Source organism: Orbicella franksi, chromosome 13, assembly GCF_964199315.1.
Source record: "Orbicella franksi chromosome 13, jaOrbFran1.1, whole genome shotgun sequence".
In the NCBI taxonomy this organism is placed as follows: domain Eukaryota; kingdom Metazoa; phylum Cnidaria; class Anthozoa; order Scleractinia; family Merulinidae; genus Orbicella; species Orbicella franksi.
This window is the reverse complement of record NC_138157.1, coordinates 22,738,757-22,760,221: the sequence shown is the minus strand read 5'-3', so window position 1 is coordinate 22,760,221 and position 21,465 is coordinate 22,738,757. Positions and strand designations below refer to the sequence as shown.

General features: G+C 38.2%; 1 protein-coding gene across 1 annotated transcript; it reads left to right on the top strand.

Moving 5' to 3' along the window:
• Positions 1-47: 47 nt before the first annotated feature.
• On the top strand, positions 48-20,617 carry LOC145465870 (pseudouridylate synthase RPUSD2-like). The gene is made up of 13 exons (XM_081449631.1): positions 48-152; positions 3,358-3,439; positions 5,443-5,564; positions 6,205-6,235; positions 7,067-7,136; positions 8,146-8,233; positions 13,983-14,061; positions 15,983-16,031; positions 16,471-16,563; positions 16,814-16,950; positions 18,183-18,328; positions 19,543-19,905; positions 20,350-20,617. The coding sequence occupies exons 1-13, from the start codon at positions 69-71 to the stop codon at positions 20,434-20,436; spliced, it is 1,431 nt and encodes a 476-aa protein (XP_081305757.1). The 5' UTR covers positions 48-68; the 3' UTR covers positions 20,437-20,617.
• Positions 20,618-21,465: the final 848 nt, after the last annotated feature.

Below are 21,465 nucleotides of genomic sequence, written 5' to 3'. Positions count from 1 at the left end.
ATTGCTTACATGACGGCTATGTCTGACTCTCAGCTCCAATCCTCTCCGTCCTACGCACGATATCCAAGATGGCCGACATAGAAGGGAAGGTCGTTGAAAGCAAGCGGGCAAGAAAACGTAAAGCCAAAACGGAATCAAGAAAACAACATGAGGTTGGCATTATATTTTTTATCATCTGACTATGGCTCTACAATAGACCAGCTTATCAAGAGTCTGATGTCTAACATTAAATAGTCAATTCTGCCTTCGCTCCCACTGGCCCATCATGCTAGTGCTTATCTCGGATGTTTCTACCTCACGGGCGTAGATTGAGGGTGACTTCCTCTCGGGTTCCTAAACGAAGAAACACTATATCAACTAAATATGACTTAAAATTTTAAGTCTTGTAACTATTTTATGACGAAAAAGAACTACATAATTTTGCACTCACTGGGAGCCGAACCAGGGCCACTATGACCTTTCTTACCACTGTACCACCGTGCTGCTAGCTGCCGATATGCCCAAAATTTAAACTACATATAATGAACAGTAATATAAATTAATATAGAGTGACCCTAACATACAAATGAAAGCTAACCGCAAGCAAAATTGAATGACACTAACTGCAAGCAAAATGGAGTTACACTAACCGCAAGCAAAATGGAGTGACACTAACCACGAGCAAACCTAACCATGCTAACTGCAAGCAAGCAAGGTAAACATGTACAGCGGTTTATTAACACGTCTACCTTGTATAAGCAACATCCAGACGTCCAAACCCCATACTCCACCCAGGCGTTGGTTTCTGTAGTATGAAGAGACTACGAGTATTTCTACTCCCCCCGGATGGGATGTTAGTCCATCGCAGGATTACCCACAGCAACTTTATTTTCAATTCAACAGCTCACATCAATTTGTAAGAATAGGCTAAAAAAAATACTGTAATAATACATGGCTATTTACATCATTACCTTAAGTTAAAAATTAAATATACCGGTACCCATTTATCAACCTGGATGGAGAGAGGCACTGTGAGAGTTAAGTGTCTTGCTCAAGAACGCAACTTAATAATCCCTGGCAGGGCTGGAACCCAGACCACTTGATACAGAGTCCAGTGCACTAACCATGAGGCCACTGCAGATGTCACAGTTAAGAGCAGTTGCTAAGAGATTGCTGAAGGCGATCTTTAGGGAAAAGCTAGTTTGGAGTGTTTTGTAGTGCTAGATGGTGAATTTTGTTTGAGGGAGTGTTTGCTTTGAAAAAAACATGGTTTCTCGTGCGTAACTAATGCCAGTCCTAAGCTGCACTTTAGAATTTTAAATCCTTAAAACTTGAAAGAAAAGAGGAAGAGTTCCAATTTTTTTATGACTCAGAAATAACTTGGCCTTTTTTTAATCATATGCACATAAAAGAGGAAAGCTACTGTAGAAAGTCTGTTAATACGGGTGTTTATTAGCTCATAACTTTTATAATAATGCAAGTTTCATAAGACCCATACATAGCATTGAGCACATGGACGTTCTTAACTTATTGACTCTGATTATATTTTCAGATTTAGATGCCTTTTTAGTTTTAAGTTTTTTCTATTATAGTGACTGGTCAAATATGGCCGTGATTTGGAACTTTTGCAAGACTCCTCAAATTATTGAACAAACTGTGCACGTTAAAGCGTACTGTTGGGAGGTCTGGTTTTCAAAATACGAGGATTAGAAACCTTTCTTAGCAACAAATTCATGACCATTTGGAAGTTAAGATGGACCTCTCCCCCTTTAAGGATCATGTGTGCTATATTGTTAGTATTTCTACATATATATAACCAACATGTAGCCCTGGTGAAATCCTTCAAGGACCTTTGAGGATCTTCACGGGCATCCTATTGAGGATTTCATCCTCAAGGAACCTGGTCAAGAGTCTTTTGAATCTTTAAAGAACTATTAAATTCTTGCCAGTTTCTTCAAGATTGATCAAGATTCATAAGGGTCTTCAAGGGTCTTTTTGTTCAAAGATCTTGCCAAGATCTTCATTTCAGGATCTATGCTATGTCTTTTCTCCTTTATCTCTAAGGATCTTTGCAGGGTCTTCAAAGATCTTGTAACATCTGTTAGCTTTTCCACCAAGAATAACAAGTTTTTTTGAGTACAGTCAAACCTGTATGTAACGGCCATGTATTAAGCGGCCACCCTCTATTATAAGGTCATTCCCCTGTATTGCATTGCGCATCCTTACTGCACATAATTTATGGCATCATTAGTGCGCGTTCGTGCACGCGCACATTGAAAACATGGTGGATTTGCCTTGATATTGAGTTCTGTCAGTTGAAAAATGGCTATAGCTCACTAACGAGCTCAGGCACCCCAAAGTTTTTTCCAGTCATTTTAATCAACTAATCATTAGCTTTGCGTGAGAAAAGACTGATCTGATTTCTATTGTTGAAAATTGAATAAATAAGGAAAATAGCAGCTCCACTGTAGTCTTTTCTATTTTGCAGTTCGATAGCCGTAGCAAGCAATTTGGTTCCAATATTTTAACAAGGATTCCTGAAGCTGTCTGTCAAAATCAAACTTAAAAAGGTTATTTGTGTCCGACACAAGTATTGACTGTTGTTTGAGGCGTGTTTTCATGAGTCTGGGCTCACAAAGAGTTTACAATAACTTGGAATGCGTTCTTGTAATAAGCATTAAATAACGCTAAAATGGGACATTTTCAATGTCTCACTGCTCCTTAATGAGCATGGGCACCCCCCTTTTTTATTTTATAATTAAAGTTCTCATATGATAAATATTTATTGGACAAAAATCTATGTGCAGTTTTATTTCAGGGGAATTACCTTAAGTGGCCAGTTTTCAAAGTTCAGATCTTTCGCTCATGCAACATTGTATTTGTTACCTGCATTAGGCGGCCACCCCTATTAGGTGGCCGCAGCTACCCTGTAGCAGTCCTATGTTTGTCTTTCTTTGTTATTTTCACCTGTGTTGAGCAGCCACCCTTGAACAGAAACTAAGCCACATGTCATTTTATGCGGTATTTTATTGCATTTAAAATGCTATCCATCATCACTATAAAGAAATAGCATGTACAAAGTTACTGTAAGCTAATAATCAGCCATTTAGTATCGTTAACGATTTCCACATGTCTGTAATGTGCTGAAGTACAGTTCTACATCATTAGACCACGCCCAGTGAGTATTTTTTGTGATCCTGTATTAACCAGCCAGTTCCTCAAGTCCCAAGGGTCGCCATTGTATACAGGTTCAACTGTATTTGATTGTGCTGGTACAAAACAAACTGAAATTGTTAATTCAATTGTTAAAGTGTTGCAGATATTTGTTCAGGTATTTAATTCTTGTCAATGTTGTTTGCATTTCTTGTATTATTTCAGAAAGTTCCAAAGGTGAAAAATATCAAAAACCCAGGATTTGATAATGAACTTTTAAAAGAAACCACATGCTACCTAAGAAATGGTGAGGGTATGGTATATTATTTAAGAAACAGAGAACATTCCTGGTGGTTCTATTGAATCAATAGAGTGTCTCTGTTGAGGAGGAACCATCAGTTGATAGTTTCCCATAGAAATTTGACGCTCTTAATTTAACAAATATTTGCCCAAAAAGTGAAGCTTCGAGGGCAAATATACTACTTTAAGAACATCAAATTTCCAAGGGGCAACCAGCAGACCGATAGTTCTGAGACATAAACACTCTATTTTCTTTATGGTTAACCACTAAATTTTTCTTCTGTGCATCAGTTCAAAAATCATATTACATACATTGCATTGTTTTCAACTTTTTTTATGAAAGGCAGGAAACCCAAATGTAAAATTTGAGAAAGAAAATAGACAAAAACCCACTAAACGCAGATCAATTAAATTTTTATTCATGTATATAGTCGGTTAACAGCAAAAATTTTACGGACAAGTACTGTCCATCTGGATATTTTCTTCAGACAGCCACTATGGGCTGATAGTGTCTCTCTGCTGATGAACACTATCACATCACACGACTGATTGAAACCAATAAGAATCAGAGAAAATTTAGTGGTGAACTATCACAAGTTATAGTGACACATGTTGAAATTTGGGATAATGAGTAATGATGTGGGCACACAAGCTGTAGGAGTTGTTTCCACAGCATTGTTGTCCCAAACTTTCTATTTAAGGATGGTGCCTGCCAGGTAAAAATTAAAGTCAAATTAGGACTTTGTGGATGAAGAAGATTTCAGCAAGAGCTGTTGAAATCCAAAAAGAAAACTGTGGACCAGCCAAGAATTTTTCAGATATACTAATATTAGCCCTGAATCTTGAACAAGAACATTGGCATCAGTTTACTTCTAAAAGACTGGAAAAGTATTTCTTCCCAAAGCCTAAGTTATAAAATAATACAAAAGCAAAAATATTTATAGAGATCTTTAAAATACATGAAAAATAAAATATATAATACATAAGAAACATTGCACAGTAGCTGCAACCAGGTTCAAATCAGATCATTCAATTGAATCATAGAAAAGAGAACATGTGCAATATTTGAACCATCTTGTTAGTGATCAATGAACTTTTTACCGATGCCATGCTTTTCCATTTTTTTTCTCTTTTCATTCAAACAAGAAAAAGCCTCATGTCTCGTTTTATCATGCTGAATTTAGTAAATGTAGGGGTTTCATAAGGATCCATTGGAAGTGTTTTTCTGACAATAATTTCCAATCTACAAAGAAATGTAAAAATTGCCAAGTTTGGGGTCACCATGTCAATGCAAATTGTAGTTACTAGTTGTGAGTAGGTGAAAGTTGGAGTTAAGGGTTGGGAGTTTGATTTACCAGTTCCCACTTTTCTTAGCCCAAATTAAAGCTCAGGAATCACTTTGTTTATAATACTACCAACCTGTTTAATATACAACTAGATTTTGGCAGCTCCATTGTGGCCTGATTAACAGGGCTACACTGTAAAGTCCAGTGAGCTTCTCACATGTGGCTGATAAGGTTTTTTAGTTAGGAATGAATCAAACTCCTCCACCTTAAAATTATTTAGTTTTTATTAAACCACCAATGCCTCAACCTTTGTCCAATATCTTAGATTTTTGGTAATTGGGTAGCAGCTCTCACAAAGTCTGCCATCAGTGGCTTGAAGCCCTTTAAGAAAGCAAACAAAAGAAGCAAAACAAGACAGCTGCTACACTATAACAACAAACGGAATTACAAGTTTATGAGAGCTGCTACACTTCCAATGTATGAGTCAGTAAGTTATACAATTGAAGCTGTGAATAAATATTCATTTAACCAGCCGTACATAACTGAGTTGAGTGTGGGATGATCTGATGTCACATCTCTTCTTTATAATCTGCTAAAAAAGTGCACCTTTTTTGCATGGCAAGTTTTTTGATGTATTTCATTTGTCATTTCTTTAATGTTAAGGTATTTAATTACAATAATTTTACATACAATTTCTAAAGTTTTGGTGTCTGGATGTTTACAGGTTTGCGATGTGTTCATCCATATTACTTCACATTCACCACCTACTGCAAAGGACGCTGGGTGGGACGCAGCTTGATTGATGTGTTTAAGGAAGAGTTTCAATCTGAGACACAGGAGTATTACGTCAGTATATAGTTATAGCGTTAACTTGTATCTAGCTACAGTGCATGAATGTCTTGGAGATAAATCAAAGTCTCCTTGTATATAATATCAAGGGGACTGCATTGCTAAATCTGGGGTTCCATCCCTGTCGAAATTCAGGTTCTTCTGAGTGTGTAAAAAAGCTTACTATTAAATGGCCTCTTACAAGTCAGGGACTTTTGACAAAGTTCACTTGAGTGGTTTATTTTAAATATTTTTTTACAACACTCACTAGCTTCTGAGAACAAATTAAAACTGCAAAAATATAGTCAACTAAATATTGCTTTCAACTGTAAACCTTTGCTCACTGATGTGATGTTATACTGTTCACCCCACATAACTAGTCATCATAGAGATTTGGCTTTGAATCCTACCTGGTCTCAATCTCTTCCTTTGTAAGTTGCATGAAGTTTAGTTGTATACCTTACAGCTGTACCTTTATGAATGCTAATAAACCAAACACTGACAAGAATTAATTGTGGTATATATTTTAGCAGATGCTTGGTAATAGCACAAGTTATACAGTTTGAGTTTGTTTTCAAATGCATAACTTCTATTCCAAACTAGTCTTACTAGTGATCAATGTTAGGCTCTAACTTGCTGTTAAATATTTTTCCCACAGGAGAAAGCAATAACGGCTGGAAAAATAACAGGTGCCAATCAAATGATAGACTAAGGTGCATGTTAGCCTAATTATCAAGTTAGTGTTTGCATTTGGTGTTCTTTTGAAGAAGTCTGTTAATAGACTTTAATTCACAGAAAGAAACAACAGAAATATGCCAACATGTGGACAGTGTATTATGGCTGTCTAACAGAAGAATAGTTAAGAGAAATTATGAAAGATAAGAATATCACAAAATAACTCAAGATCTCTGTTGTATAAACCATGGTTTTTCTTTAACATTAGGATGTAGTCAGAGACTTTCTAGGGAAATTGTTTGTGACACTCAATATTGTAAAGAAAATAACTTGAAAGGTTTATGTAACAATAGATTACATTTTTCTGCTGACATTTTTCACTGAAAACCACATAAAAATGAATGTAAGTTTTGAATATAAGTGGCTAATGGCAATACTTTATTTGTGATAAAATAACATGCACATGAATAACAAGGTTAGTTAGAGCAGTTTTCAATTGAGTGTCAAAAGTAATCAGGGAGGTAAGTGGTTTTGGTTTTGGTTTTACTATGGTTTGACATTGGTTGAGTAGTCTAATTGGTAAGTAATTGGTTTGATTTTAATTTTACGACACTCAATTGAAAACCCAGAGACTATATTTATATGTATGTCTTGAGTACTCCTTTTTCTCTAAATTTGTTGTGCGTGACGTGAAAGAAAACTGTGAGAAAGAAAATGCAAAATCCTGGGGATGAGAAGGGCATGAAAGTAGTGAAAACTGCTCTAACATTTAACACATGTTTATGTGTCAACAATTTCGTACTGAATATTCCATACTGAATGTCAGTGATGTTGTCTTCTTGCAGTGAATGGTGATGTGGCTTCCTGCAAAACAATACTTAAAGACAATGACATCATTTGCAATAAAGTTCACAGGTTTGATTAACACTCTTTAGTTCTCAGTTCATCTGATGATTCAATGGACCACTTTGATGATGTCACAATGACAATATCAACAATTTTTCACATTTTTCGTGTACAAATATGTGAACTTTCATAAGAATCCATTGCAAATGCATGGAAATATGGGACCCCATATGTTTTTTTTTGTGTTTTTTTTTTTTGGCAAAGAAATGTATACTAGGGTGAAAGGGATTGCTTGGTTTTGGGTTTCTTTTTTCGCTTATTTTTTGTTTGAAAAAAATCAGAGAAGTATTACATCATTGAAGTTGCCATTAAGCATGACTGGAACTTACAGTAATTTAAGGATGCTTATAAGAGACAGTGAGAGTACTTAATCAAAATTATTGGGTGTTTTCTTTTATTTTAACTTGCCAATGTACCTTCATACTTCTCAAGACTAAACTAAGGTCAGGATTCTTTATGTTAATATGAGAGGAGAGACAAGTGTAAGGTGTCATATATGGTGCTTATTTTATGTTATAGGAGGGATATTCAGTTGAATATGGGCACTCAATTGTTTGACAGGGGGCACTATTTGAAAGGTGGCCCTAAATTATCAATTAATTAAATTATGAAATTGCTAATTGTTAGGGTTATCCTTTGCCTTCAAAACCCAAAACAGGTTCAGTTATTTCCTCTCAAAAAGAACTTGTACTGTGGAAATCAAGTAAATATAGACAAAGACTTTTGAGTGTGGGAGATTTCAACAGAAGTAAGAAGTGGATTCCTGATCAATGCTGTTTTTCCCAAATTTATTTTGTGCTGTGCAATCATCATCAAATCTAGAGAGGTTGTTGATCGTAGGTTTTCAAACTTTCACAACTCAGCAAATGGTATGAGATGTCTCCACTTTTGTACTCTCAATTTACGTCTACAGATATGCTTATTTCATACTTCATACAAATATTGGAAAGTTCCAACTCACCTTTTTATCTCTTCTACCCATGTATACAGTAAGAACTTACTGGTATCTTTTTTTCAGACATGAACCTCCTGTGGTGGGAAATCCTCTAGAAATTATTGAATTGACTGATGAACTAGTTGTCCTCAATAAACCATCTTCAATTCCAGTAAGTTGAAACTTAATTAAGTAAATTGTTTTCAGATTACCGTCAAACCTGCTTTAAGCGGACCCCATAGTAAGCGGACAGCAGTACAAGTCCCATTTTTTTTCTCACCCACTGTAAAAAATTCCTGTACTCAACAGACACCTATTTTAAAAGCGGACGCGGACACCTTAAACTTGACTTTTATGGTCATGTCTTTTGTTAAAAACCTGTATTAATGGACACTGAAAATAGGTTGAAGCGATACTGGATGTATAAATTTCGGAAAGTGTCAAAAATGTTCATGAAAACACAGACGTTTCGGGTATATGACCCTTCTTCAGTGTTTAAAAACCGTTAAAATACGCTGTAGATTTGTAACTACGTTAGATGGGTGCGCGCACGTAGAAAAAATGCGCGTGCATTGTTTAAATGTAGCTGAAGTTTATGTTTAGTCCATGTGGCTGCACTGTTCCTAGCCAAAAAATCAGCCTCATCTCCTGTTGTTTTTGCTGGATGTTGGTGCCACTACACAAACGCATACCACGCACCTGGACATCTGTGATACTGTGGCCCATAGAGTTGAAATGTTGGGCCACAGGAAATCCAGGACTAAAGTCGCAGACCACATTGTCTTCATTGGCCGTTGTTTGCGTGGACGATCGATTCCGAAGGGTTTCAGAATCAAGTTTCACCCTACTAGTGCCGACCGTCACAATAAGCGTTTAAGCATGATTACCAACTCGTGCTTTCAACGTTCGATGCAAACCACAATCCAGAGCTTGAAGGTTAGTCAAAGACACATTTCCATCGAATTAACGTGTTTTTCTAATCATTTATGCGACACCTGCACAACAGCCCATTACCAAATGACTAGACAATTAATCTCTGAAATGAACTCTCATTTATATTCTGAAATGAAGTTGCTCAAAGACAGGAAACTTCATTCTCTCCGAAATAAGTTTTCATCCGCCCAACATTCCACCATAACAAATGCAAATGTGAAGGACAAAAAGATTGTTGTCACCATCCCTGAAGACCTTGAACTTACGGAAGCTGAAACTTCAGTCCTCAGTAAAAGCCTAACGTTTGTTCCTGTGAACAAAAGGATTGACAAATACCAGGTCAAGGCCGATTGTGAGAAATACTTCTGCCGCCTTCGACTAAAGGTTTACTTTCATGGTGAAGCTGACAATGATCTTATAGCCAATGCACCACCAGCAGAGACGGGTCCTTTTGCTAATTTTGATGCCAAGGTATCTAAATGGACACCTCCCGATGGCCAATTCTCTGCTGTCGATCATTACATTGACCACTGTCGTAGATTTGTCAACACACTTGATTTTAAGAGATCCCTTACACGTCGTTACGACAACCTGTCGGACGCTGAGAAGAAAGCTTTGTGTGACCTCAGACGACGCACTGACGTGGTAAATAAAGCCAGTGGATAAAGGAGGAGCTGTTGTTGTTTGGTCATGCCCTCTTTACATTCAAGAGGCTCAAAAACAACTGTCTGACCAAAGATTCTACGAAGAACTTACCGCTGATCCGCTTCAAGAGTACCAACACAAAGTAAAGACCACGGTTAATGAATTGATTTCTATGTGTACACTACCACCCTCAGCTAAGAACCTCATCGTCACCACACCGTGCACACCTCGATTTTATCTTCTACCGAAGATACATAAACCCAACAATCCTGGACGGTCGATAGTGTCTGCTTGCAGTTGTCCTACGGAGAACATTTCCGCCTATCTTGATGAAGTTTTGGCTCCATTTGTGAAAAGTCTCCCAACCTATGTTAAGGACACTAACCATGCACTAACCATGCACTCCACATTTGCGATTCATTCAGATTCGACACCGCTTCACCAGATCATCACTTTCTGTTTACTATGGACGTCAAATCACTGTACACGGTTATTCCTAACAACTCTGGACTGCAAGCGCTGGCCTACTTCCTTGACAAGCGCGATGTCAAAGAACCTTCAACGTCCACCCTCACAAGACTAGCCAAGCTGGTGCTAACCTTAAACTCATTCTCTTTCAACAACGAATACTATCGTCAACTTGGTGGAGCTGCAATGGGGAGCAAATTGGGGCCAAACTATGCCTGCTTGTTCGTTGGACATGTAGAACAACAAATTTGTGAGCAGTACAGCGGATTCATACCTCAGCTGCACAAAAGGTACATCAATGACATTGTTGGAGCGGCGTCATGCCAGAGAGAGGAACTCGAAGCCTTCATTGACTTTGTCTCTAACTTCCACCCAGCACTTCCATTCACATCCAGTATTACTGACACGGAACTACCCTTCCTGGACATCAACCTACACATATCTGATGATAAGATTCAAACCTCTGTCTTCTACAAGGAAACAGATACTCACAACTACCTCCATTTCTCTTCTTTTCATCCTGACCACTGCAAGCGTGCTATCCGTTACAGCCAGTTCCTCTGCCGGTGTCAACTTTGCTCCGACAACGATGACTTCCTGGTTAAATCTCAGGACATGACTAGATTTTTTACACAGCGTGGTTATCCTTGTACTTCCCTCAAGCATGATCTGTGTAGGGTAACAACCATCCATCGTCCAGACACTCTGAGTGGGTCCGAACGTGGTGAAAGAACAGTTGATAGAGTGCCTGTGGTCCTCACATACCACCCCTTTAACACCCAAATTAAACGGTATCTAATTCAGAACTTTCGCATTCAATCAACGGATCTGCAAACACATGACATCTTCCCACGAGCACCTTTTGTGGCATACAAACGCAACCTCAGCCTACGAAACATGCTGGTACGCTCCACCAACAACTCCTCGACTGAGCAGCCTGGGTCATGTGCATGTCAACGCTCTCATTGCAACACCTGTGAGTACATCAATCCTCTCACCATGATACCAGGTCCTAAATGCACCTTAACCATCCGAGAACATTTTACATGTATGTCGGAAAATCTCATGTATTGCATATCCTGCCACAGATGCTCCCATCTCTACATCAGTGAAACCGGGCGAAGCCTCAGAAGTCAAGCATTTGCAAAGCATACGCAAGAACACTCCTGGATTTCCTGTGGCAACATTTCAACTCTACGGGCCACAGTATCACAGATGTCCAGGTGCGTGGTATGCGTTTGTGTAGTGGCACCAACATCCAGCGAAAACAACAGGAGATGAGGCTGATTTTTCGGCTAGGAACAGTGCAGCCGCATGGACTAAACATAAACTTCAGCTACATTTAAACAATGCACACGCAATTTTTCTACGTGCGCGCACCCATCTAACGTAGTTACAAATCTACTGCGTATTTTAACAGTTTTTTAACACTGAAGAAGGGTCATATACCCAAAACGTCTGTGTTTTCATGAACATTTTTGACACTTTCCAATATTTATACATCCAGTATTGCTTCAATCGTTTTTAACCAAGTGTCACGCATCAGCAACGACTTTTTAGTCTACCAGTATACTGAAAATAGGTTGCATGTGTTAAGTGCACATTTTAATATACAGATCAGTCAGTTAACTTGACAGAAGAGCTGATGCACTGACAATCAAACCCTCCTCATCTGGCAAAACGTCAGCCTCCAAGCTTTCTTCACAGAGTGCAAGATCAGGTCTCACACTGGAGAAAAGAGTGGAAATTATCAAGTTTGCGGAGAAAAATCAAAATGTGGGATACAGGAAGAAAGAGGAAATTTAGCTGCTTACCATATTAATCTAAGTTAAGGCCAAAAACAGACAAGAGAACATTGTGGAAAGTTTGCAAATGTCAATCAGTCACCATGGGACTGGTACATGCTGTGCAGGTCTCTGGAACAATGAAGAAGAGGCTCTGATCATGGCTGATAGATTAGGAATTAAAGATTTCGCAGCTTCAAATGGCTGGCTAGAATCATTCAAGAAAAACTGTAATATAACCACAATGAGCATGGCTGGGGAAGCAGGAGACGTATATTCTGAAACTTTTGAGAGCTGGAAAGAAAGATCCAGAGAGCCATCACAAGGCTAGAAGCCAGAAAACATCTGGAATATGGACGAAACTGGCTGGTTTTGGAAAGCTCTTCCAGAAGCGGGCCTTAACAAAAAGGGAGGTTGTTGCACTGGCGGGAAAAAATCAAAGCAGCCAAACACATGGGCGTTTTTCCTCAATGCTGCTGGTGGAAAAGTGGACCCCATCGTAATCAGGAAATCTGAAAAGTCAAGATGTTTTAAGAACCTTAAAGACATAAGCCATCCCTACAAATGCCATTATTTCTTAGTTCAGCTCTTGGCTTGATCTCAAAGATCGTTAAAGGAAGCTGATGTGGCCTACACTCAAAACACATAGACTGTTTCTTTCTTTAGTTGAGTGCTATAAAATTGTTTTTGTCATAAATAAACTAAACTTTGACAATATCTTTGAATTCACCAAGTGCAATTTAACCCACACTAACCACCCGTATAAGCTCTATGCTAAGCCAACAAAGTGTAATCCATATGAATATTCTTTTCCTATCCAAATTGTATGGGACTGGAATAGCCTACCAGGGTCTATTGTTGGGGCTGGGAGCCTGGTCGGTTTTAAGAGTACGCTTAAGTGTGGACCATGCAATCACAAGCCAAAGATGGCTTTTCTTGAGCACATGAAAGACTGTGAAGAAATTAAAAGTGCTCACACTTGTGGGCTCCTTACTGTAACATTAGAAATGTAATTTCTCAGACCATGGCAAGAAGGAATTTGAATTTTTTTATTTTTCCTGAAAAGAAAGAGGTAGCAGTGTTCATTTGCCTTGAACTGCAGCTGCCTCAAGTGAACCAGTATGGCTCAATTGTTACCAATTACAATAATTATTTTATTACTAATCGTATCTATAACAAAATTCTTGATCATGATTGGTTCTCAGCACGCCTATTTGTCACGTAATCGGCGCGTGATCCATGGGTGTCCAATTTCAGGTGTCCAATTTGAACTTTTTGTAATTGGATACCCACGTGATTCACACATCAATTACGCGTGCTTTAATGGCTTTTTTCGCAATGTTTCGTTCAGTTTTCAAAACTTAGGAAAAGCGCTACAGACATTTTCGCTCGAAAGAAGTTCTCATGAGACATTTTAATTCCGAAATTTTTTATAGATACAATTAATTAGTAATTGGACCTCTTGTCGTACAATTCAGGGAGTAATTGTGCTCATACTTTCAAATTGGCCTCGTGCTTCACGCTCGTCCGATTTTGAAATTACTCACGCGATTACTCCCTGAATTGTACTGCACTTGGTCCAATTACTATTGCTAATCATTGGAATTTGTATTTAGATCTAGGGTAGGTCAAGTCTACATGAGGACTACTGGTCTATCAGGCTGGTACTGAATCTGTAGTATGAAGTGGCCTGTCTCTGTATTTCTAATCCCCCCTCCCCCACCCTGGAAGGGATTCTAGTACATTGCAGGGTTACCCCCCTACATTAAATTAGCTGACCAGTAACCTATACACCTGGGTGGAAAGAGACACTGTAAGAGTACAGTGTCTTGCCTGAGAACAAGACATAATGACCCTGGCCAGGACTTGGACCACAGAATCTGGAGTCCAGAGCACTAATCATTAGGCTACTGCACCTCCCACTTAGATCTGCCAGGAATTTACTGTTGTTAAAAGTTGCAATCTTATTGTAAGTAGAAAGTAGTTGTAACCTCCTTTTCACTCCAGATGATTTAGGAAATTTTTGGATTCCAGCTTACAAAACCAAACCCTTATGGATTTTGACAGTAAGATCTTTTGTATTACTGTCAGGTTCATCCTTGTGGAAGATACAGGCATAATACTATTGTGTTCCTTCTTGGAAAAGAACATGGATTAACAAATCTCTTTAGTGAGTATTTCACTTGTAGTGTAACTTTATTAAGTTTGTGCACAGAAAAGTGGCTTTTGGTATTTATGGATTATTAAATCAATTCATAAAACAATCTCAAAAACATCAATCTCAGATGTTAATGAGTTGAGTTTAAGTGTAGGCCTTCAAATGAATTTTAGTACTAAATTGGTTTCTCAAGGTTTCTAGTGACAATTTAAGATGAAATCCGACAGAAAATCAAGCAATTTCAGGTTTTAGTGGACAAAAATCTGGTACCAGAATAATTTTAAGTATTTTACAGGCATTTTTACATTTTCTTAAAGCTAAATACATAAATAATTGCCTCAAATAACACCAAAAACAATTTCCCATGGGAACAAGAGAAAATAAATTTCAAAGTTCAGAGAACTTGTGCAAACACAGGCAAAATTTCATCATCAGTTTCATTTCACCAGTACTTTCAAGTGTTTCATATGAAGTTCAACATTTGTTTTCCACGTTTGGTGTCGCTAGAAATGATTTTTTTTGAGAAGATATTTAAAACAGTCACACAGAAGTTTGCAATACGATGTAAATAATCTTGGTACTAGGTTTTTGTCCACTTGTTGCTCGAACTTCTGGTGGATTCCATCTTACTGCAATAGAGACAAACATTGCTAAGAACTACAATGGGGACATGAACACTTGCTTGTATTAATTGATGAGGGTAGTCGTTCAAATCATAATTCCTGTCCCTGTTAAATGATGTTGTGACAAGTATAATTTAACTCTTACTACCCCAATGGCTCCTGTTCACAGTGAAGTAAACACAACTGACAAAATTTATAGTTGTAATTGAATACAATATCATTTAGTTTCTACTTGCTTTTCATTACACACCTGATGAGGCATGAATTTCTAATCGAGGGAATAAAGATTGTTTACAATGTACTCCAAAAGGTATTTATTGGCCACTTTCACCAGACGGTCTCATGAAAAACAATTAACTGTGTTTTTGCTCAGACTGAAACATTTGTCTATACTAATGGGGTGCTTGTAAACTTAAGCAAATTAAGCTTGCACTGTATAATTAAGTTACCAACTAGAGAAAACGTTACATTGCAACTAGCCAACCAATCAAAACCTTAATAAAGAACAATGGGTGGCAAACCTTTTTTGTAAACAGGCCAATGACATTGAAACATCCAACAATAGTTCTACAACAAAATCTAAAACAAGTTGTCTACTATAAGTTATACACTTTACCATACTTTGATGGGAATTATCATAATAAAAAATAATATTAATTTTTCTCCAAAAAAACTACACTGGAATCATTGAAAACTGCTCAAAATTGTAAAATTATTTTGAAACAAAGTTTACTACAGGTCTGCTACATTATGTAATTTTTGGGGGTTTAAAAATTGTACTACTATTGTATATATTCCTCAATGTTATTGATTCATGTACTTTGTCACTAACATACAACAGTGTGACAGCTTCTGTAAAAACAAATAGCTTTGTCACAAAAAAATTTCTCTTCTTAGCTGTTTGTAAAATCTTTCTTCAACAATTAGACAGGTAATCACTTGAATGAAAGTAGGAGTGAGTGGTGCAGATGCATTCGGAATTTTCTTAGTCATATAATAAACGAGTAATAATATGAAAGCTCCATTGATAATTAAGGATTTACATAGCCTGTGTTGCAGCTTCCCCCCCCCCCCCCCCCACCTGTATCAGAGACTATTAAGATTTACACTACTCGTGATATCTGAAAATTCATTCAAATTGAACTCACTCCGAGGGAAATGTAATTTGAGAGAACTTTCAAACATCACTCATAATATAAATCCTTAATTGTCGTCGCATGCGTGTGATTAGCTATGCTAAGAGATAAAAATTGTACAAATTTGACGCTGTTGAAATTGCTAACTCTGTATAACTATTTTCTTCCTTGAAGCAATTCACCGTATAGATCGGCTCACGTCTGGAATTTTAATGTTTGCAAGGTTTGTGTCCTGTAAATCAGAATGATTCACTGTTAAGACTAACAGCACCTCCCTCGTCAGTTGTCCCCGTTATCTTCATGTGTCTCAGTCGACTATGGGTGTCCTTTGCTCTCTTTTCTTGTCCTCATATGATCTCAGTTGTCCACAGATTTATGCCTTGGATACTAATTTTTGAGCTGAAATGACAGAACGAGATAAAGTACTTCTTAAATAATGTTGCCTTGCATCTATTCAGTAATAGATTACAGAAGACATCAAAATGTGATAAAAACATCTGTGACACACTCGCCTAACGGCTCCTGTGCCACTTTTTTGTTCTTAATACATTTTGACGTCATCTGTGATCAATTACTTAACAGACGCACGGCAACGTGGAATCTATTTGTAAGGCTGACATCAGGGCCAGCAGTTACTTATGAAATTCATTGTGCATCAGCAGAATACTGTCCAAGGCACAGGAACTTGAAAGCCAAGTGAGAAACAGACAAATAGAGAAAGAATATGTTTGTAAAGTACGAGGGGAATTTCCAAGGTAAACATGTTGTGCTTGTTAACATTTTAACCTGTCTTAAAACTTCTTAATCTAGGACATTTAGAGCTGACTTACAAACCCAAACATCAGGGTTATGGAAGCACATGGCGCATTGTGAAAAACATGTGAACAACTATGACCAGAGAGCCACTGCTCAAACATAGTGTACATTCAATCTGTTACCATTGAAGGTTAACGTGGTAGTGGAGATCTAACCATCCATACCTTTGACTCAATGCTATCATTATAGTGAGGAAGTTCTCTGTGAGGAGCCAATTGTCGTGGTGTCCCACAAGATTGGTGTTTGTCGAGTGAGTAGAGACGGAAAGCCATGTAAAACGCTCTTTAAAAGGATTAGCTACGATGGAAACTCAAGTATTGTGAAATGTAAGTGATTGCATTATAGCTGTTACTCAATAGTCAATATATCAATATTTCCCGATGCCCCTCCTGTTGATCTGCACTACTTATAAAACCTCTATTTTGATTCGTTCTTTTTAATCTGTACCTCTTTTTGCTCGGGGCATTTGTTGTGTTCTGTGTCTGTGGTCTCGTTTAGCCAGCTTATTGTGGGGAACCTTGTAAATGGTGTAAGGCGCCCCAGTATTCATGGGGCTTTTGGAAACAATACCAGCCTTCATGATGTGTAAATACATGTACTGATGGAAAGTCGCAAAGAATAATTTGCTAATAGTTACAAATAGTATTGAAACATTTATTGTAGGCAGTACTAACAAAATGATGACAACACCCAGTTGGAACCAGTTGTACTACATGTATTTTATTCAGTGAGTCATCGAATGGCTCATAAAATTTTCAATTAGTCATTTTTACAGCACTGTAACAGCAACAGCAAATGTCTCAGTGCCCAACATAGAATCAGTTGACGGTCTTTTAACTTTGTATACCGTCAATAAATTGTGTTTTGATAAAGAATGCCAGAAAGGTGTTACATTGCTAAATACTTGATCAACACTCATTCTGTTTGACAGTACATGATTGAACTCTAGCTATGGCCTATATCTCGACACGTTATCCGTACATGTGGCATAAAAATAGAACACGTTATTCGTACATGTGGCATTAAAAAAAAAGAACACGTCTGGAAATGTGCGACACTTCCGTGTTATTTTGTGTTTTTTCGAACTCACAATGTGATCAGCTCCCAGTTGGCTTGATAGCTCAGTTGGTAGAGCCCTGCACCGATATCGCAGAGGTCATGGGTTCTAGTCCTGTTCCCCTGAATTTTTTCCAGGCTTTAATTTCACAGCCCAGCTAAGGTTGTGTATACAACTGCGATAATCATTGATGTCTTCTCATCTTTCTCTGCAGTTCAAATATATGATCTTTCTTATATTCACTTGCAAAGAAATACTAAATTGTAGAAAATGAGCTCGACGCGCTGCTTTTCTGCGCGTGGAAAGTTTTCTCAGAGCTGATGCTGAAAACAGAAAGTCTGAGTGCAATGAAGTGTTGAATGGCTAACGCTATTAAAAACGGCTTTTAGTGTTAGAAGATGAAGCCGGCGGAATCTGCTGTTATAAACAGTCCCCATTAAAATGTGGCTCACTAATTCATCTGTCGTTCCTACAATGTTGCGGAGTTGGTTTGTTTTGTAGGTGTTCCACACACTGGACGAATGCATCAGATCCGTGTTCACTTGCAGTGGCTCGGTTATCCAATCATAAATGATCCCATATACAACCATGAGTCATGGGGACCCCTCAGGGGTAAACATGGAGTGTCAGACCAATTGGTATATAAGGTATGAGCAATGGACTGTTTTATCTTATTTGTAACAGGACTGTGTGTTGTCTTATTTGGAAATAATTAGATGAAAAAAAAAAAAAAGAAAAACTCGAGGACTGCCAAAATTGGACGAGGCCGCAGGGCAAAAACCTCGTCTAATAATTGTTTATTATACATTGAACGAAAAAAAATGGAGGTCATGTTTTTGCTTCTTCACCGACGGCAAGCAACACAAAGCGCGCGAACTTGACATGATTACCCTTAGAAATCATGCACCGCGGTCATACATGACATGATTACCCGTGACCTTGAGCGTCCTTGACATGATTATTGTATAATCTGCAGCTAGATGATGTCACAAGCGCTTATTTCGAAAATTCACTGTACGCTTTCGGCCAATCAGAAAAGAGATAGTGAGTTCAATGTATAACAAGTTCACTTATTAAACTGGCCTTTAGCTGGTAACTTGAAACCTGTTTTAAACGACATCCATATTGAGGACACCTTCTATTAAGCGGACAAGGACCTCAGTAAATCTCTAACGTTTTCCCTGTATTTTCTGTAATATGAACCCGTATTAAGTGGACACGTGTTGAGCATATCTTTGGCCGCCAATGAAAAGGTGTAAAAGGAACAACACGTATTCTGGAACATTGCCATGAATGACCGAAAGGATTGTACATCAATTGGCCTTTTGCAACAAACGGTCACATGGTACAAAGTCCACCATGCTGGAGGACAAATGATTGTGACAGCCTTCAAAACAAAGCGATTCCAACCAGTCAAGCTTGAATTTTTTTGTTTGTTTTTTTTTTTGTTCCAGCGCACAGCTTGACTTCCAGCATGGCGGATTTTGTACCATGTGACTGTCCGTTGCAAAAGACCTATTATATCGATTTCCAGATACCATTTGTGCCTCGCCCTCTGTTTAAACGCTCTCAACAAATCTCTTACCTGTTCTTGCTTATCGCTGAGACATTGACGATACTCTACTGATTAAGGCCAGTGAACTTGGCTCCCATCAGTTTGGATACAAGCTCACGTGTTCTTTTTAATACAAACACTTTCTGTGGTCTCTCTGTTGTCCGTTCTGTTTTGAAAAACTAATGATCAACCTTTCTTTGGTAGTATTAGCCTAGACTGTCCCAGCAAATCATACAAGTCTCAAGTAGGACCCATCAGATCTGTTAAAAAAAAACCACTTTGACTTTTGGGCATTGCTTTGTACAGGTGATCTCTGAACTGGCGAAATCTTCCACCATCACGACCATTAACAACACTAACTGTAATGACGCTGAGCGTGAAAAGGAACAATATTCACAAACATCCACCTGCGACTTAATTGATCAAGCAGGATCGTCTGAGTTTGAGGAAACAAACAGCAGCAACAAAGACGAATCTGTGGAGCAGCAGTCTTGTGGTGTCCAAGTTATGAACAGCCGTGACAATGGAGATTGTTTAAATAAGGATAGTCAATCTTGTACGTACACAACTGAGCAGTATTACGATAAAGACTGTAGTGAATGCCAGATCATAAGAAGAGATCCAACACGTTCTGAACTCATCATGTGTCTCCATGCTGTCTCATACAAGGTTAGTCACTGAAATGCTGCTGGCTCATGTTGAAGTACGCACTTGCAGAAACTGTTATATATGATAGACTGAAGTGTCCACCAACAGCAATAACAGGGGAATTGGAACACGTGTCTTTTGGTCATTTTTTTTTCTGCCTAGAATCACATTTAGGGGAAATAGCACAAGTCATGTTCGCTTCATACTTACTCAGTCATCTTGTCTGGCTCTTTCGTTCAATTAGACCTTCAATCTTTAGATACCTTTCTCTCACTAATAATCGCGCGGACGTAAATTTCGAGAATTTTAAACTTCTGCGATTTCTCAGAAAAAATGGGTTCAAAGGGTATAACATCACTGTCGCAAGAAATATTTACTCGCGAAATTAAGTGAGAATAAAGAAGCTTTGACACTGCTCACCTAATTCTTTTTACGCTTTATTTCTGTTTCTGTTGTCAACTGCAGGGCCCAGACTGGGAGTTTAAGACAGGACTGCCAAGTTGGGCTGAGGAAGAGAAAGAATTCAGCTCGCCTTTAATTACTGAGAAATAAATTATCTGAGTAGAGGACACAAGTTATAATTAAAGTTATTTCAGTTAATTTGGTTTAGCATTCTTTATTGTGTGTGTCATTTGGCGCCCGAGCCGTAAAAAGGCTCACGAAAACTGCTCTCCGGCTTTCCGAAGCTGGAGTTGTTTCTCGGTAGACCGCAATTCAACTCCTTTGTCGTGCTTGTAAATAACCAACTGGCTCTGCCTCCCGCCAGCTGGGACTTATAAGCCTATTATGTTTATTTGCAATATTTCAGTTTAAGTGGCATACCTGAAAACTAGCTAGTTGTAGCTAAGTACATCGACCACTATAAACATTCAACATTTAACCTTTTTTTTAAAGGACTTACGGTAAGTTGATTGCCAGTCAAGTCATGAAAAGGAGAGCAAAAACAAGCTTGCCATTGCCCAGGACAAGCCAAATTTCAGAGCTTTTCGAAGGGAAAGCTGGAATTCAAATATTTTTTCGAGTCCTGGTAGTCTTCCTTTTCAGTTCTAACAGTAGATAGAAGTTTGAATTTCTACCGAGGGAAATAAATCTGTCTGTCTGTCTGTCTGTCAAACTTCCTGTATCTATCTGCCAATTCTTTCCTTCTGAATTATCCCTCAGTGCAACAAACATCGTTCAACCTTGCAAACTCCCCAAACTCCACATGTAGCAAGAATACCGCTGTTTCGTAATGGCGGCTCGCTTGTGTCCAATACAATGTAAGTTGCAGAGGAGGAACACACGGAGCTGTCTTGTGTAACGGTATCTATAAATCTTTTTTGAGGTACTATGTTTTAAACCTTGTTAAACTCGTGACATAATTTGAAGTATTTTGGTATAAATTTAACATGTTATATGAAATTTAAAAAGGTGAAAGTAAACCTGATTTTTACACGAGAGGTTGATGGGTAATTTCCCTTGCATCCTCTTGACGCAAATTCCAACACCGATCAGTGCGGGCTAAAACTCCAGTCCAAGTGACTTTGGCCTAGAAAAACATATTAATGCAAGTTTCATAGCAACAAAATCTTTCAAATTGTC